Here is a 15,807-nt window from a genome sequence, read left to right as displayed (position 1 = left end):
AAAAAATAGGGTTTCTATTCTAGATATTCTTAACGAATTCGAAAACTTTTATGTATGGTTACATTAAATGAAAAGTTTATTATGAGGAAGTAACTTTTCATAAGTTCGTTAGTTTTTGTTATTGGTACCGATTTTATCTTTATCGGCTTGATACTAAAATTTTAATTAAAAAAAAAAAAAAAAACAAAAAACGGACAAAATAAAATTGGAAATGAGAAAATTAATGTAATTTTTTATATATTCAATAATATTTACGTAAACAATACTAAACAAATTAAGTTCAAAATGGATTCTATTTTGATTCATATATATAAAATTTAAATTCAATAAATTTTGGCTTATGGGCTAATATAAATTTTTCGATTCGAATTATAATATTTATTTTATTGTTTTTAAGTTTGGCGAAAAAGATATAAATTATAGCATAAATTTTAATTGATTTAAATTAAAAACATAATGTCGCTAGTCGTTTGGAAAGTTTTGAATTTAGATTACCCACAAAAACGGTTAAATTGTAAAAATTTGAATGAGGTGAAATTAAAACTGTAATGAAATGAAAAGGCCATATTCATCGAAGAGGAAGCTTATATTGTTCTAGACATAAACAAATTTTAAAATATTTCCTTAACCAGGGCTTCAATCGACCCTATGCGCGGCTTTTTCAATTTCTCCCGAATTATAAACTTGCAAACACATGAAAGTCATACGATTGCAAAGCATGCTAACAACACATCAATTAAAAAGGTTATCACCTGACTGGCTAAATGACGGTGATACTTTCTGAAAAGTGTGTTGATTGATTGATTGATATCTAAATTTAAACATTTCGACAACTTTGAAACTGGTATGTGTCAACCGATTTGGATTCCTACTCCCAAAGGAGTTGCCGTTCTCTATTTTTACACCCAAGGCGTCCAACCTTCGTAAAGAAGAGCTAAATTATCACGGTTCATGGCGTCTTGTATAATGTAATCAACTTGTTCGGCTACTGTGTTGCGTTTGTTGGAGTCCGGATCGCGACCCTCAAGTTTGGCACGTACTTTTCTCCAAACGGCTACCGCATGCACATTCAGTTTTTGTTCGGCTTGGTTATAATCTGAAGTGAAAATAAAGTGAAGTTAAAATAAATTACAATGAAAAAAGAGTAAGTAAAATTTTCTTATTTACTTTTCTTATCCGAAGTATTAGGGCTATGGTTTTCATTTTTATAAATATCGGAATTTGGATTCTCTCCTTGGATTGCGGTGGACAGTATCAATTCCTCATCGTACAGAAATTTCTGGAGTAGTTGTATGAATTCGTTATGATTCTGTTCGACGGCGGTTAATAGCTCTGACACTGATTTCTTAATTTCATAAAGGGCATCAGAAGAGTATTCCGCAGCGCCAAGGTTTACTTGCAGTTCACTCACTTTGGTATAGAATTGTTTGAATGTTTGATGCAGTTGCCGTGCGACAGTCGCTATTTCAGTTACTTCAATTTTACCATTTTTGTTATACTTCTCGTTTTTGGAAATTGATCGCAGCAACTGTCGCATTTCTAGCCGAACTGAAGTTTCAAACAAAGACTGAAAATAAATTTTATTTTTATGTCCCGCTTACATTTTTCTATTGTTTGAACAAATATGTACTTACCTGCAATTGTTCAGATTGTACCAGGAATATTGATTTAATTTTTTCTTCCTCTTGTTCCAAGCTATCTAATTTTCGGTGCACCCCAAAACTCATTTCATCAAGTAGGCCAAGCACGTTCTTGATCCAATTCTGATCTACTTTACCTTCTGGATCAAGCAACTCAACGATTCGAACTTCCGTTGGTGTTATAACAGCCTCACTACGATTACTCTTAATATACACTTCTTCCCACTCATCCAATGTACTAGATAGTTCTTTATTTGTTGTACTTGCATTGTGATTCTGTTCAAATTCCAAAACTACATTAACATAACCCTTCAATGTCGTCGTCATTTGTTCATAAAATTGAAAACGACTGTTCTGAAGTTCAATTCCATCCAAAAATGCAGTTTTCATTTCTTCATTATTAATTAAATGAACAATGCTATTTCTATACTTTACAAGAGATCGTTGAAGATCTGATACTTCATTGTTTCCAGTCATTAAGCGTTCTTTGGTTTCCTGTAGTGAATCTATTAAATTTCCTTTAACTATGACGTTTTTGACCGCTACCTTGGGATTACTTAGAACTTCTAGATTAGCCCAATAGTATGCACTTTCAACCAGAGTGTAGTGATTTATACATGTTTTTAGTTGTAATATCCGCATTTGGAAGTTTTTGTGATTGGCCTTGTATTTGAGCGCCACAAACAAATTTCGGCAAAGTTCTTCCGCTTGAGCTAATGACGTTTTCTCTATACCTTCCAAATTGTATCGAACAAAACTTTTAAGATCATTATATAAGGAATGTGTGAATAAAGGCGCAAGTCCACTAATAATTGAATTCTCTAAGTGATCTACATAATCTGTTACAATCTTCGTTATTTCTCTAATATCGTAAACATTTTGAGATCTAAAACTTCTCAGTGAGGTGACGTGATTACGAATTGTAGAGAAGATTTGTGATATCAGTTCACTTCTGGTAATCGTACTAATAACATTGACGGCACTGCTGAAAGTCCTCATTTGCTGCAATATTTAAATGTTTCGAAAATATATTTATAAGAATGCAATTATCTTTTAATGTGATATATAACATATGTATATAAATAAAGACTTTGATTTGGTTTATCAGTTAGAGTAAAATAAACATTATTCATATAAATTAAAATAAAAAAAAAAAATAATTGAAAATATACATAGCTATGGATTTCGTTTTAACCGGTTCCTTGAAACGATATAATAAAATAATTTATTATTGTGCATTAGGCTAGGTTAGGTTTTGAGTATTGGCATTGTAGTAGAGCCTTGTACCTAATTGAGCATAAATAATATCCCGTTGAATACCACGGCTTATATATATTAAACAAATAAATAATTCTAAATAAATGTGGAATAAATAAATTTCACAAATTTCACTGACTTACGCACCACGAATTGTTTATATTTGCAATCTTCCATTTTATCCAAAATATTTTGTCTGATACGTTTTAGCTGTTTAAATTCACTTTCAAATCTGTCAAAAATTGAATTTATTTCTGCCAAAAGCGTAAACAGTTCATCAGTCAATCGACTTCTACGACTTTTACAAAATTCAGCCAAGCTACTTGGAGTACTACACATAATATCCAGGCATTTTTGTAGATTAACATCATTATCGACTACAAACAGCCATATGATTCGTTCTGTTATATCCAATAAGAATGCCGATTTCAATGTGTGTAGAGCTTGTAGAGTAGAAAGCAATTTATGAAGTGGTATTAGATTAGGTTGATTATCCTCATAGAAAATAGATTGGCAAAGTGTAAGATAAATATTGATATGATCGATTTGCTGATCCAACAAATAGGGATCTTTTTTAATGATCGCCTCCTCTTCAACTTGCAGGAATGTACTGTTTCCCTTAGACAGTATATCCAACATTGACAGTTGCAAAATTTGAAGGTGTTGTTTTTTGATAGATATGAAGTCACGAATTGCGTTATCGGCAACTTCAACAGTTATGAACTGTAATTAACGATATTTTCAAATAAAATATTACAAATCAATTCTACGAGATATTAACTCACCTTCTTCTGCTTGTGAGAGTTGAAATGTTTAACCGCAGCAGATAATTCGCCATTGAGCTGTTCCCATATATTGTCCATAGCATGCGAATATTTTCGTATAGAATCTATGATAGCAGCATCCTGTGTGTGTTTAAATTTTTTCAAGTCGTCTATGTACTGCTTTAAAGATTCGGTTAACTTATTTTGTTCCAACAGCTCTTGATAAATCTGTTCAGTTTGTACAAGACGATGCTGTTGCAATTGTGTACGTGAATAAAACTGCATAATGCTAGTGTATTGTACCAATGCATCCAGGCAGTCATGGGCGACACCGGTTAGCTTCGTATATGCTGAATCCATTTCTGCTCGTGTCCTTTTTGCACCAGTGTCAAGATCAGCATGTTGAGGATTTTGCTTAAGCATTTCATACACAGTATCAAACTCACTGATATACATTGCTTTCGGCTGATCTGAGATTTGCAACTGTAAGTATTTAAGCTTTTGATGAGCTGTTGTACTTGTCAAGTCATCGAAATAAACAGAGAGTAACTTTTTGATGCGGTTATTATCCTCTTCGATTTTTTGTTTAACGTTGGAGAATTCAACGGCGTTTCTTTTAAACGACTGGTACCGTTGGGAGATGGTATTGAATGCATGACTACTCATTGCACTCCCTAATGCTTCTAACTCGTGTATTTTGGCTAATTGCTTGCTAAGCGCAGTGCGTTCTTTCTCTGCTTGCTGATATATCTCACGATGCTTGATAAATTGTTCAGTTTCATTATCAATACTCATTAATTTAGAAATTATTTCATTCCTAGAATGAGAAGAGTATATTTATTTATTAAATCTTGACAATTAATTTATATTTAACAAATGTGTACTTGTATTTCTCCCAGCGCGGCTTGATATCTTTATATTTCTTATCGATAGTTTGGCGAGTTAAGCCTAAATGATGTTTCCTAATCATAAAATCGTCAGGCTTGTGTGCTTTCAATATACTCTTACGTGCTTCTTCTGTAGATGCCTGTTGAATTGATATACTCAATGCTGCTTCATGTGCAGTAGTAGCTCGGTTTGAAGTAACACCATCCTCACCAACTGTCCAATCCACTAACGGATCGTAGACAAATGCCTCCAAAAGAGTTAAAAGGGTTTCCTTCTCTTTACGCAGTGTTTTCATCACATACTCACAGCCTAGTCGGAATGCACCCTGCAAAGAAAATTGTTATAAATTGTGTACTTTATCTTCTTTTTATCTATTCAAAATTCAAAAGTATATATTCAATATATAGTCACGAGCCTCACAGAGATTTCTCAATTTTATGTTTCAAATTTTATGACAAAATAAATTTACAAGTTTATTATTTTATTTCGTTTGCCGCTTTATTGTCCTGTTGCTATTGCTTATCTTAAACTAAAATAAATTTATAAAAATAGATGCAGCGATTTTTATGCTTGATATACTGAAGTGTAATAAGTTAACGTTATGGATAAAAACAGAAAACAGATATCCACAAAAAGATGATAAGTACCGAAATCAATACTATTAACCCTTTAGTATTATTTTATAAAGAAATATAATAAAGATTTGGTACAATTCGATATTAAACAGAAACTGTCTTAAATGTAAATAAAAAATATTGAAAGTTTTTATTTATTTACTGTACCTTCAGATACTGTTTCAGGCTAATAATTACTAAAAAAAAAACCCGCTCCTTCCATAACTGTAACAGAAATATTGAATAGGTATTTTCAAGTTGAAATATATCTGGGTACGTGCATGGTACTAATGCATAAATGAAGCGAAATACTTAGGTGGGTTATATTATATTATATTGATGAAGAAATAATAAACAATTAGGTAAATTTAATACTGTAATTTATTGAGAAAATTGAGCTTAGAGAAATACTCTTCATTCTTCGTGATTAAGAACGAGCAACAGATTTTTAAGTACCAGAGCGCTATCCCCTAACTTAATTATAACATATGAAAATTAGTATAAGAAATTCATTGAGAGATTCATTTATTAAGAATGGAGCCAGCTACAATTTCTAAATATCAGTATCGTGAACTTATTGAATCCTATAAAATATAGGTATATACTAACATGTAACTGAAAAAACAATCCAAAGAGGTAGGAATGGTAGATGGTATTTTCAGAAAGTGCACTTTGACTGGTATAACTGTATTTATTATAACTCTAAAAATCTACATTACTTTTATTGAATTAGATTTTGTTATATATATCAGATAATACTATATTAAGTTGACTCTAGATGATGGGGTTAAAGCTCCTATCAATCCCACCTTAATTTAACTAACAATAAATATGTATAAATACGATGGCTGATAAATATTTTTGTGTAAATAACTTTAATAAGAAATTTTTTATTCGCACATCTGGTATTAGTCGACAGTTTTGGGTGTACAACTTTATCACTTGTTTACGTATCTTAAGCGAATTTTTATCAGTAATCATTGGGTGGTATGCAGGCCACAATATTAACCGCCACACACAAATAAAAACATGATATGGAGGCAGCGAGATTTTTCCCATATTCTTTGCTCATTATGATTCAGTCGTTTGATGAAACTTATACGTCTCGAAATGAGGCACGCTTCAATCACGAAACTGAAGACTGTGTTAAATATTCTCACCTCTAAAGTATATGGATTCCAAACATTAATTAGTGGAAATCGATCTTGAATATCATAGAAAAGTTTTTGTGGTCGGTAACGTGAACCGTGGAACAATTAAACAGAATTAAAAGATTTTAATTTTATGTGAAACTAAAAATGGAGAACAGTATATCGAACATTTTAAATGAAACTTTTGTGGAAAGCATTGCCAATTTATCAGATAGAGCAGACATTGAACCAACAATCGTTACAAATCTTACAGTCACCGTCATATTGTGGCTTGTCTACAATGGATTTATGTTTATTTTTACGTTGGGAGGAAACATGCTGACCATAATCGCGGTGCGTACATGTCGGCGATTACGTTCTATTATATCAAACACTTTTATCTTGTCTCTGGCAGTATCTGATTTTGTAGTCGGACTGACTTTGCCGTACCATGTTGCCTTTTATTTGGGCTCAGGCTTGGGTACCTCACACGAATTTTGCCTATTACGATTTTTCCTCATCATATTCGCTTGTTGTGTGTCAATACTAACATTAATTACGATTGCCATAGATCGATACATTGCTATCGTTTACCCCCTGCATTATACATGGTGAGTACGTTTAGATTTTTTTAATTTCTGGCGAAAAATGTTTCAAACTAAATTTTCCGTTCAATGGATATATAATAATTTAGTCTTTTAATGCATTTAATAATATCAAAAACATAGGAAGTGGTTTCTAAATCGGAAATATATTTATTTCAATCAAGAGTAATCGAGTAATACGGTAAAATTGTAAAATCTCAACAACAAAATGTAAGTACTCAAATATATATTGCTCTTGTCGCTTTGTGTTGTGCTATGTTATTCGGTTCCCGAGCTAGTTACTCAAGATTGTGAATACTCTCATTGTACTTTCTAAAAATCAAATTATGGAATTTTTAAACAGAAACTATAGGATAACTATAAAATATTAGAACGCATAGAACTAAAGAAACAATGGAAATTGATCAGCTACAATGTATCTACTGTAAGATTAATGATTAATGAATTCATTTAAAGGAAATACAAGATATATTTAGTATTTAGAATACTTTTTCATAGTATATAATATTTTAATAGTTTAAAAAAAAATCAAAGAACACGATTGAAGGTAAAGATAATTAGAAATGATTGGATGAAAAACTTTTTCGAATTATGTCTGCAATATCAGTCTTATTAAAATATCCATGGCATACGAGTATAAGTACCCATTTATATAATTAATATATTTTTGTGAGGAAAGAGAATAACATACTATTATTTTTATTGCTTTAGATTCTAAATTTAGGATCCTGTAATTTCAAAAATCATTTTTTTTTTGACTAGATAGTAGTTTGTTATTTTATGGATATACTAAAACGATATAACAAATTCTATTATGATATTATCTAAAATTCAAAACATCTGTCCATAATATTTTAGTTATTTAGTTCATTTATGTAGAGGAAATCATTTTAATCAATCACTATAAATACTATTGTTTTTAGTTTAATGACTCGTCGTACTGTCATTGTAATTATTTCGTTTAATTGGATTTTGGGTGCGTCTGTAGCAGCTATTCCATTGTTTTGGAATCGTTGGAAAAAGGGACATCAATGTGAATTTGATGAAGTATTGTCAACCTGGTATATTCTTGGGATCCTTACTCCTGGATTCGTACTTATTTGGTTTTTTATGTTAGTGATATATGGACGTATAATGAGTGAGGCATCCAGACAAGCTCAGCACATGCGCGAGCGAAAAAGTATGCAAAGATCAACATCCTTTGTATTAAATGTTGATTTTAAATCAGTACAGGTAAGTGATTTACTACTTTCTTTAATTTTTTTGTAAATTGAATTATTTTTTTAAGGTCGTTTTATTTATTATGGGCTGTTTCTCGTTATGTTGGTTGACTTACTTCATTGTAACTTGTGGTCAAACCATCGGGCTATTCATGACTTCACCATCTTTGTACCGAGTTGCGTTTTCGCTAGCAATAACAAATTCTGGCCTAAATCCTATTATATATGCCTGGAAAAATTCAAACTTTAGAAGAGCCTTTGCACAGTTATTACGCTGCAGAAATCCAAATGAATGTACACACAACACAAATATCAGTTAAAAAGATTTTTTCAACTAAACGAGTTTTCTACTAGATATAAGACTTGTATATATTTTAGGATTAAGACTTAGTTTATATATTAAAAATATTATATATTAAAAATATTATATATTAAAAATATTATATACTAAAAATATTATATATTAAAAATGGAAGACTAAAAACGGCATCGTACTATAAATTGTTTTATTTGTTTTACGAAGTAAATTACTAGAAAACTATTAAATGTTTAAGTAACAAAAAAATACTGAAAAGGAGCTGCAACAGAAATTGAAAGTAGGATTCGTAATGCTTATACTCGTATTAGTAAGAAAAATTACAGGCAAAAATATATTACTTACCTCAATTCCGGTAAGCCCCATAGCTTCTACTAAATTAGGTGTCATGCGAAAGGGAACTTTCTCAGGAACACGTAATGTTTTCCCTTTTTCAAAACATACATTATAGTCAATGTGGACAATTTCTCCGGAACTCAGCTTTATAAGTATGTTATCTAGATGACGATCACCAAGCCCAATGATATATCCAATAACGGACATAACAGCAATGGAATTCACATATTTGCGTACAGTTTTGCGCCAATTTGATGCGTTTTCTGAATAGCACCACAGCTCTTTAGCCAATAAATCTTTAGGAGTTTCTGCCGTAAGATCATCATATACTTGACGTAACGCACTTAGTGGCCATAATTTACGAGCATCTGTTACTTTGAGGTTATGTTCGGCTAAAAGTGGCGTGAGTTTGTTGTAGAATACCTCAGTAGGACGAGTTACCGTTGATGGTGCTGTGTTCCGCTCATTGTTACTGTTCTTTCGTTGTCTTTGTTCTTGTTTAATGGTAGCTTCTCGCTGTTGCCATTTTTTATAAAGTGAAAAAAGTGGAGTCACATCATCGACCCAGCTTATTAAACCAGATTGTGGGCCAAGCGGTATGACAGAGTAGTGCTGTGCTTTATAGCAATTAGTATTGTGCGGATCTTCGATTGAACGTGCCATCATAGAATTCGCAATTGACAAGAATTGCATGATACGTTCATCCAAGTGCAAGTCCTCTAATCCCTTAAAAAGATAAGTGTATTTACGACCGTCACTTCCAAAAAATGCTAATTTTTTGGGTTTCGTTTTAGTGGGAAGTATGTAAACCGTACTGTCAACCGACTTTATATAAACTGGGGTTTTGTCAAAGTTCTCGACACCAGGCATAGATATTTCGGTATCGCACATCTGTGCCAAAACTGGACTAAGGTCTGATATTTTGTATGTAGAAACTATTCCTCTACTAGAACGTTGCTGAAATACAGAATAAAGGTGTTTAATGGCATATTTAATGTCATGTGGCTTATTGATGTTAAAAGGTTTCTTGAGTTCCGCAATTGTGCTCTTAATCAAACCATTGTATTGAGTTTGAAAATTTCGTTCGTAATTCGTTTCTGCTTTTTGTGACGTAACTATGGCAATTTTTTCCAAATCCTTGACCAAATGTATTAAAAGAATTTCGAATTTTGATATCAGCTTCTCTTTTGAATCCACACGCTTTTTTAGTTCAATGTCTAATGAGGTAAACAAGGTAGCATATTCAGAGCAAAGTTGAGTCAGCGCATGCAACCAATATTCTTCCCACAACAATGAGACACGTTTCAATTCCTTAACCAAAAGTTGCACATGTAAAACTGCATTCGGGGTTTGTTTGGAAAGTGTTAGGAGTAGTGAATTAAAGCAATATGATAGCTTAGATGACTGATTTTCACCGTCTTTTAATAACGTTGCACCAATAACAGCATTCTTTGATGTTGTGCTATAATTAATCATTCTCTGTTCTTGCTGAGCACCTACTACAGCGGGAAATATCACTAAGTGTGGACGGCTTTCAGCCAAGCGACATAACAATTCAGAAACGCTTTTGCGGACATATGGTTCATGATGATTCAGTCTACTAAACAATTGCGGAATGATAATCTTCCATGGCTGTAACGGTGTAGCATTAAAACCTTCTTCTAATACTTCTTGCAATCCAATAGCGTGTTTAACTACTAATCGTAATATCCGCAAAGTAGTAGTCACTAAATAACTATCTTCAGCGTAACATTGCTTTGCACAAGAGTCTCTATTTGTAGAGGTAATAGCTAAATATTTAAAGTATGCCTTTGTAGCCATTTCATAGAATACGTAGATACTTTTATGCGCTTGACGCCATATTTTTATAATTTTTAGGATTTGATCTTGTGATTTGTTGATCAGTAAATCAGTTTTCCTTAGCTCATATATCACTGCATCCACTGAACTGATATCATTAGTTTCTATATCTTCAGGACCATTGAATGAATGTGGCTGCATTAAAGAAAGCACTTGCGAGAGTTGCTTTATATCATTTTGATTTATGAGTTGAGTGCCTAACACTTCTTGAATGGCATTTAGGTCACTTTGAGTAAAAGTGCCATTTTGGCAATTATCACTATTTACATTTTGAGTTTCAACCATCTTTTTGCCCCACCGATAACACCAATTACCAAAGGCGAACCAAGCTTCCGACATATTTGGCTGCTGGAATATACTTGCATTAATAATTTTACCTACTGCTCTTTCTACATCGGGAATTATTTCTTCCATGCTGGTATCAGCCATATTTACTGATATTTCTGGTAACATTGTCAGCAAGTGCTCCAGTTGCGGAGAATTTATGCTGGTGACATTGAAATTTCGTTGCTGTATCCAATCAGCCATGGTAAGTAACATATTGGCACTATGCACTGGATATACGACTTTTGCATTTTGCTCTGCTAGTTCAGCTACGCGACTGCAATAAGCAGCAGCCACATTAATTGCATCCACTTGCTCTGGAACAGATTTGATGTAAATACATTTAGCTGCCTCAATGTACGCCCGCTGTAAATCGTTATCTTCGAAATCAATAATAAATGACTCACTTTGAATGCTACTCATTATTGCGGGTAACGGTTCTGTAAATCCTTTTTGAGCAAAAAAGCGTTCTAACATTATCTGACAATAGTTAATATTGCCTTCGTTGCGTGCTACAGCTGCAATATCTAAATAAATTGAACAGTTCTTATTAATATTGTTGGCATCTAACGCGGATTCATTACAAATCAGAGACCAATGTAGACATTTTGTTAGTATTGTGGACGATTTTACAGACTGACTGCAATTGAAACTATCTAAACCACATGCTAAATCGTCATCATTAATTTTGTTGTAAGCATGATTAAGTATAACTAAATCAGTCGTAAGGTTACTCCACTCGTTAATACAATCGTTAAACAGACTTTGATTAAGGTATGTTTGAATACTGTTGTGTACCTCTTGCGAAATATTTGGATTCACTTCCACGGAAAGTGTCAAGCAGATATCTTCAAGCTTTTGTACAGTTACGTAATTAGCCTTCAAATGATCTTCACCTTCGTTATTATCAAATGACCAATTTGACAGTTGCAAAAATGCTTCACGCATCTTCACTTTTTCATTTTCAGAATGGTATCCCTTGATTAATGCTTCCATAACGTCTATATGCGCATCTGATCTTATATTTGTTATGACACTATTGTGCTTAAACGTGGTGAAACGTTCGAGTAATTTACGCATTTTTGTCCATTGGCCTGTATAGTAATAGCAATCCCATAGCTGATTAATTATGAAATCTTTAACGCATGCGTCAATTGAGTCATCAAACTCATCAAGAATTTTGGCGTACCCAATAGATGCAGTTTCTCTCCGACCGGCTGCCTGATCAGACGCATACAGTATCCAAGGGTATCGTTTTTGTGCGTTTGTCTTAAGCCATGTATACAATCCTTTTAAATTATCACTTTCATTCCCTTGCAATAGACCCCAAGTTAGTGAAGTGATAACTTGATCAAAATGCCCATTTTTGGGCTGATCGATGGCCAGTATGTGCTGTGAATAAAACAAAGATTAGCTTATGAAAACCATGCTTAGTCTAAACTTTTTACCTCTGCGTAACGTATAACATAATCAGGAGCGTTACAATACTGCGCTATTAAGTTGACCCCAAGCCGAATACGCTTGAACCACTCATTACAGGTATGTGCGTTAACACGGAAAAAAGTCTTTGCGGGTTGTTCGGGTGACAATATTGCAAAAGCGGTACCTTCTCCAGCATTGTATATCTGCTTTTCAAGGCTTTCCAAAAACCCCAATAATATTGATGCATTGCGTTTGATTTGAAGTAAATTGTCAGTGCTTTCTTTGCTTAAATCATCTACGTTAATTGTAGCCAAAGTGCGTGCATAATCTATGACGATAGCTTCGATTGCTAGAAAAGTTTCTTGTGGTTTTCCAATTGAAGTACGCATTTTGTTATTTACACAGTAACGTGCTGCTTCATGTTCAAACCAAGCAAATAGAGCTCTTCTGCTTATTTTGATTAATTTTTGATGTGTTATGTCGTCACCATTTTGTTGTGTTGTACATTTCTCAAATACGTTCGTGAGTAGCTGCTCCCAGTTTGTGATTACAGATGCAGAGAATTTGAACTTGTCGAGAATTGGTGTGAAATATTTACCGCGAAGTGCACCTGTGTGAGTAGACATTTTGTACCACTTCTGAGCCTCACGTATTTCGATGTCATATTTGTTAATTGAAGGCGACGTTTCCAGTGGAGATAGTAGTACATTTAGGGGTATTTTGGTAAAGATCGATAAATAGATATTTCTAGTTTCAATGTTGTTAGAATCTAATTGAGTCAAAGCCAAATCTCTGAATATAAAAAGCACATCTTCGCTAATTTTACTATACATTAGAATTGTTAAAAGACATTTGGCAGTTTCACTTGGACATTGCTTGACCGTTGAAGACAACGCACTACATATTCTGATGAAATTCTCATTTTTCTGCAATAGCTCAGAATTTTGTTTGCATTCTACAAGGAGATTATTTAACCACCCTAAGAGCAATATTAGATTTCCATTGGTGATTTTATTGCATTGCTCTATAATGTCCGCTAAAAACTGGAGTATTAAACTAAAATTCTCGGAAGTGGGCGAGTTATTGTCATCGGGATTATCCTCACTAAAACGATTAGCAACCAAAATATTTGAAGTAAGCCAAAAATTTCGATTATTTTGACAGTGAACTTTCAGCAGGTATAGAACCGAATTATGCACCGAAGAATATTTGCACCACATGTCCATATTACCTATTTGGCAATTTACTATAAGTAATTCTAATATTGATGGATTTAGCGCATACATTCCAATAATGGAAGAAGTTTGAGTAGCAAGAGCAGTTAAGGATGTTAAATTAAAATTAAGAATTGCTTTCGCTTTCTCTATATAGTATGATTCTGTTTCAATTCCGGAAAGGATTTGTATGGCATAGCTCATATCATTCTGTATATGTTTATATGCTTCTTGCAATAATGGGACATTTTTAAGTACTAATACTTCATAATATATAAGTAGGAGTAACTCGAATGCGTCTTCTTGTGAGGAAAGCTTTATAACTGATAATGGGCTATCACTTTTAAATATTGTTGATACTAGTGTGCAGGATAAATTAGTGCGTAAAGAGCGTATAACAATTAAGATAAGAAAAAGTAGGCTTCTAGTTTGCTGATCGTTAAAATGCATCAAATGATTTAATTCCAGCTGAATAATAGTTTCGATTTCTATCAACTCGGAAACAGAAAAATTATGTTCATACAATGTGCATATATAATCATTAATGCTTAAAATGGTCTCTTCGCTAACGTAGTCATCATTCAATGTTTGTCTAGTAACTTTTAGTATTATGTCAAATCCTTTTTGAATTATCGCATCGCCAGATTCAAAATTGAAGAAGTTAGTTTGAAACGCAAGTGCTTTAAAAATGGAATTATAGGCACCGATAAATGCACCAATGCGATTATCACATGATTGTTTCACCTTTTCTTCACTTTGTTTATTTGCAATATCATCTCCAAAAGATACAATATCCTCTAGAAATTGTCCAAGTAAACTAATTGTAAAATCAAGCTGCTTGAGAAAATACTGAGCATATTGCTGCAGTACGAACGCACAATGCCATTTCAGTTTTAACGGTTGTTCCACTTCTAAATGCCAGCCTACGATAATGTCGACAACATCTGTGAAATGAATTTCAAACGATTTTTTATATATCTTTGAGAATTCAGCAATTGTTTCACTGATGATTATAAATATCTCAGTAGTTTCGGCGTTTTCAAGGTAATCTTTCAAAACACCTAACAAACGCTCACTGAATATATTCAGATCCATATTCACCACATCACAACTATTAAAATAAATATTGTAACGTATACATATATCAACATACCTCATAAATTAAAACCTTACCTAATTGTCGTTTTCATTGCTATCATCAAATATTTCCGTATATTTTTGTTTGTTTGAAACGCTTTCGTTACACAATTTTTATAAGAAACAAAATCACATCGATTTATATAGCCTAATAATCCAAATATTGTCCCGGCTTTTTCCAAAGTTTCCTTTGGACAATGTTTCAAAATCGATATCATATTTTCAAGCAGATTATCGAAAGACCGTCTTATAAATGAAGAGTTTGCAGGTAAGCGTATAGCAGCTTCAAATTTGCATAATAATTCAAATGCCAATTGCGCGTTTACATTTTCAGCCAGGAGCCGTCGCACAATTTTCGAAATACGTAAATCATCCGTGTGGAGCGAAACCTGAGTTGAAAACATATGATCAGCATCTAATGTTTGTGTTTCATTTTTATTAAAACCTACAAAATGAAAAATTGCAAATTGAAAAATAGAGGTGATTTTAAAAATAAAATTCGGTAATACTCTTAAAATCCAAATGCCCTACGCTAAGCTGCATTCCACCTGAGCACAAGTCATGCATTGTCCCGCTGTAGCTTGGGCCACAATCTGCTGCTTTACTATGCATTATTTGCAGTTCGTTGCATACAAACACTAAATTATTTTTGTATTTTTTGTTTCAACCCAACATTTTTCAAATTTATTTGATAAACTCAATAAAAATACTTCTATAAATAAACTCGCTTTACAACTTAACATCATTCACAATAGATTGTTATGCTAAATGAAATGTGATTAGCAACTTTGCCATATCACCAACATCTATTGTGTAGAGCTGTCAAATGTTCTACACTTTAGCGATTCTATTGCAAACATGTTTTTTTTTTTTTGATTTTACACGAAAATGAGTACTTCAAATAAAATGATAAACCAGTAAAGAATCGAAAAGTGAAGATATTAACAGCTTAACCTGTTTGCAATTTATGTATAAAAAATTTGATTTTCAGTAACGAAAAGACAGTGATATTAGTATTTTAATTGCTTCATTTTAAATTATAGTTTTGACAGTTAGTTCCATCAGCTTTTGAATATAATT

General features: G+C 32.8%; 2 protein-coding genes across 2 annotated transcripts; one reads left to right on the top strand and one right to left on the bottom strand.

The window, feature by feature from the left end:
* Nucleotides 1-405: 405 nt before the first annotated feature.
* LOC119671952 (serine/threonine-protein kinase Smg1) lies at nucleotides 406-15,566 on the bottom strand. The gene is made up of 10 exons (XM_038082861.1): nucleotides 15,237-15,566; nucleotides 14,764-15,172; nucleotides 12,403-14,701; nucleotides 8,780-12,346; nucleotides 4,546-4,874; nucleotides 3,683-4,478; nucleotides 3,045-3,620; nucleotides 1,635-2,642; nucleotides 1,168-1,567; nucleotides 406-1,096 (listed from the first exon to the last, which is right to left on the bottom strand). Exons 1-10 carry the CDS (start codon nucleotides 15,337-15,339, stop codon nucleotides 900-902), a joined length of 9,684 nt encoding a protein of 3,227 aa, XP_037938789.1. The 5' UTR covers nucleotides 15,340-15,566; the 3' UTR covers nucleotides 406-899.
* Nucleotides 6,214-8,481, top strand: LOC119671953 (histamine H2 receptor). The gene is made up of 3 exons (XM_038082862.1): nucleotides 6,214-6,904; nucleotides 7,822-8,131; nucleotides 8,187-8,481. Exons 1-3 carry the CDS (start codon nucleotides 6,462-6,464, stop codon nucleotides 8,436-8,438), a joined length of 1,005 nt encoding a protein of 334 aa, XP_037938790.1. The 5' UTR covers nucleotides 6,214-6,461; the 3' UTR covers nucleotides 8,439-8,481.
* Nucleotides 15,567-15,807: the final 241 nt, after the last annotated feature.

The sequence above is a fragment of the Teleopsis dalmanni genome, chromosome 1 (genome assembly GCF_002237135.1).
Source record: "Teleopsis dalmanni isolate 2A chromosome 1, ASM223713v2, whole genome shotgun sequence".
Lineage (NCBI taxonomy): Eukaryota > Metazoa > Arthropoda > Insecta > Diptera > Diopsidae > Teleopsis > Teleopsis dalmanni.
This window is presented reverse-complemented; position numbering and strand designations above follow the sequence as displayed.

Bases quoted from the DNA above. Each gene is read 5' to 3' on its own strand.
- LOC119671952 (XM_038082861.1), bottom strand. From the start codon at position 15,339: ATGCATAGTAAAGCAGCAGATTGTGGCCCAAGCTACAGCGGGACAATG. The intron at 4,875-8,779 runs GTAAGTAATATA...TTTTCTTTGCAG, and splicing joins TGGGGCTTACCGGAATTGAG to GGTGCATTCCGACTAGGCTG. The intron at 2,643-3,044 runs GTGCGTAAGTCA...TAAATATTGCAG, and splicing joins GCAAATATAAACAATTCGTG to CAAATGAGGACTTTCAGCAG.
- LOC119671953 (XM_038082862.1), top strand. From the start codon at position 6,462: ATGGAGAACAGTATATCGAACATTTTAAATGAAACTTTTGTGGAAAGC. The intron at 6,905-7,821 runs GTGAGTACGTTT...TATTGTTTTTAG, and splicing joins TACCCCCTGCATTATACATG to TTTAATGACTCGTCGTACTG. The intron at 8,132-8,186 runs GTAAGTGATTTA...TATTTTTTTAAG, and splicing joins TTGATTTTAAATCAGTACAG to GTCGTTTTATTTATTATGGG.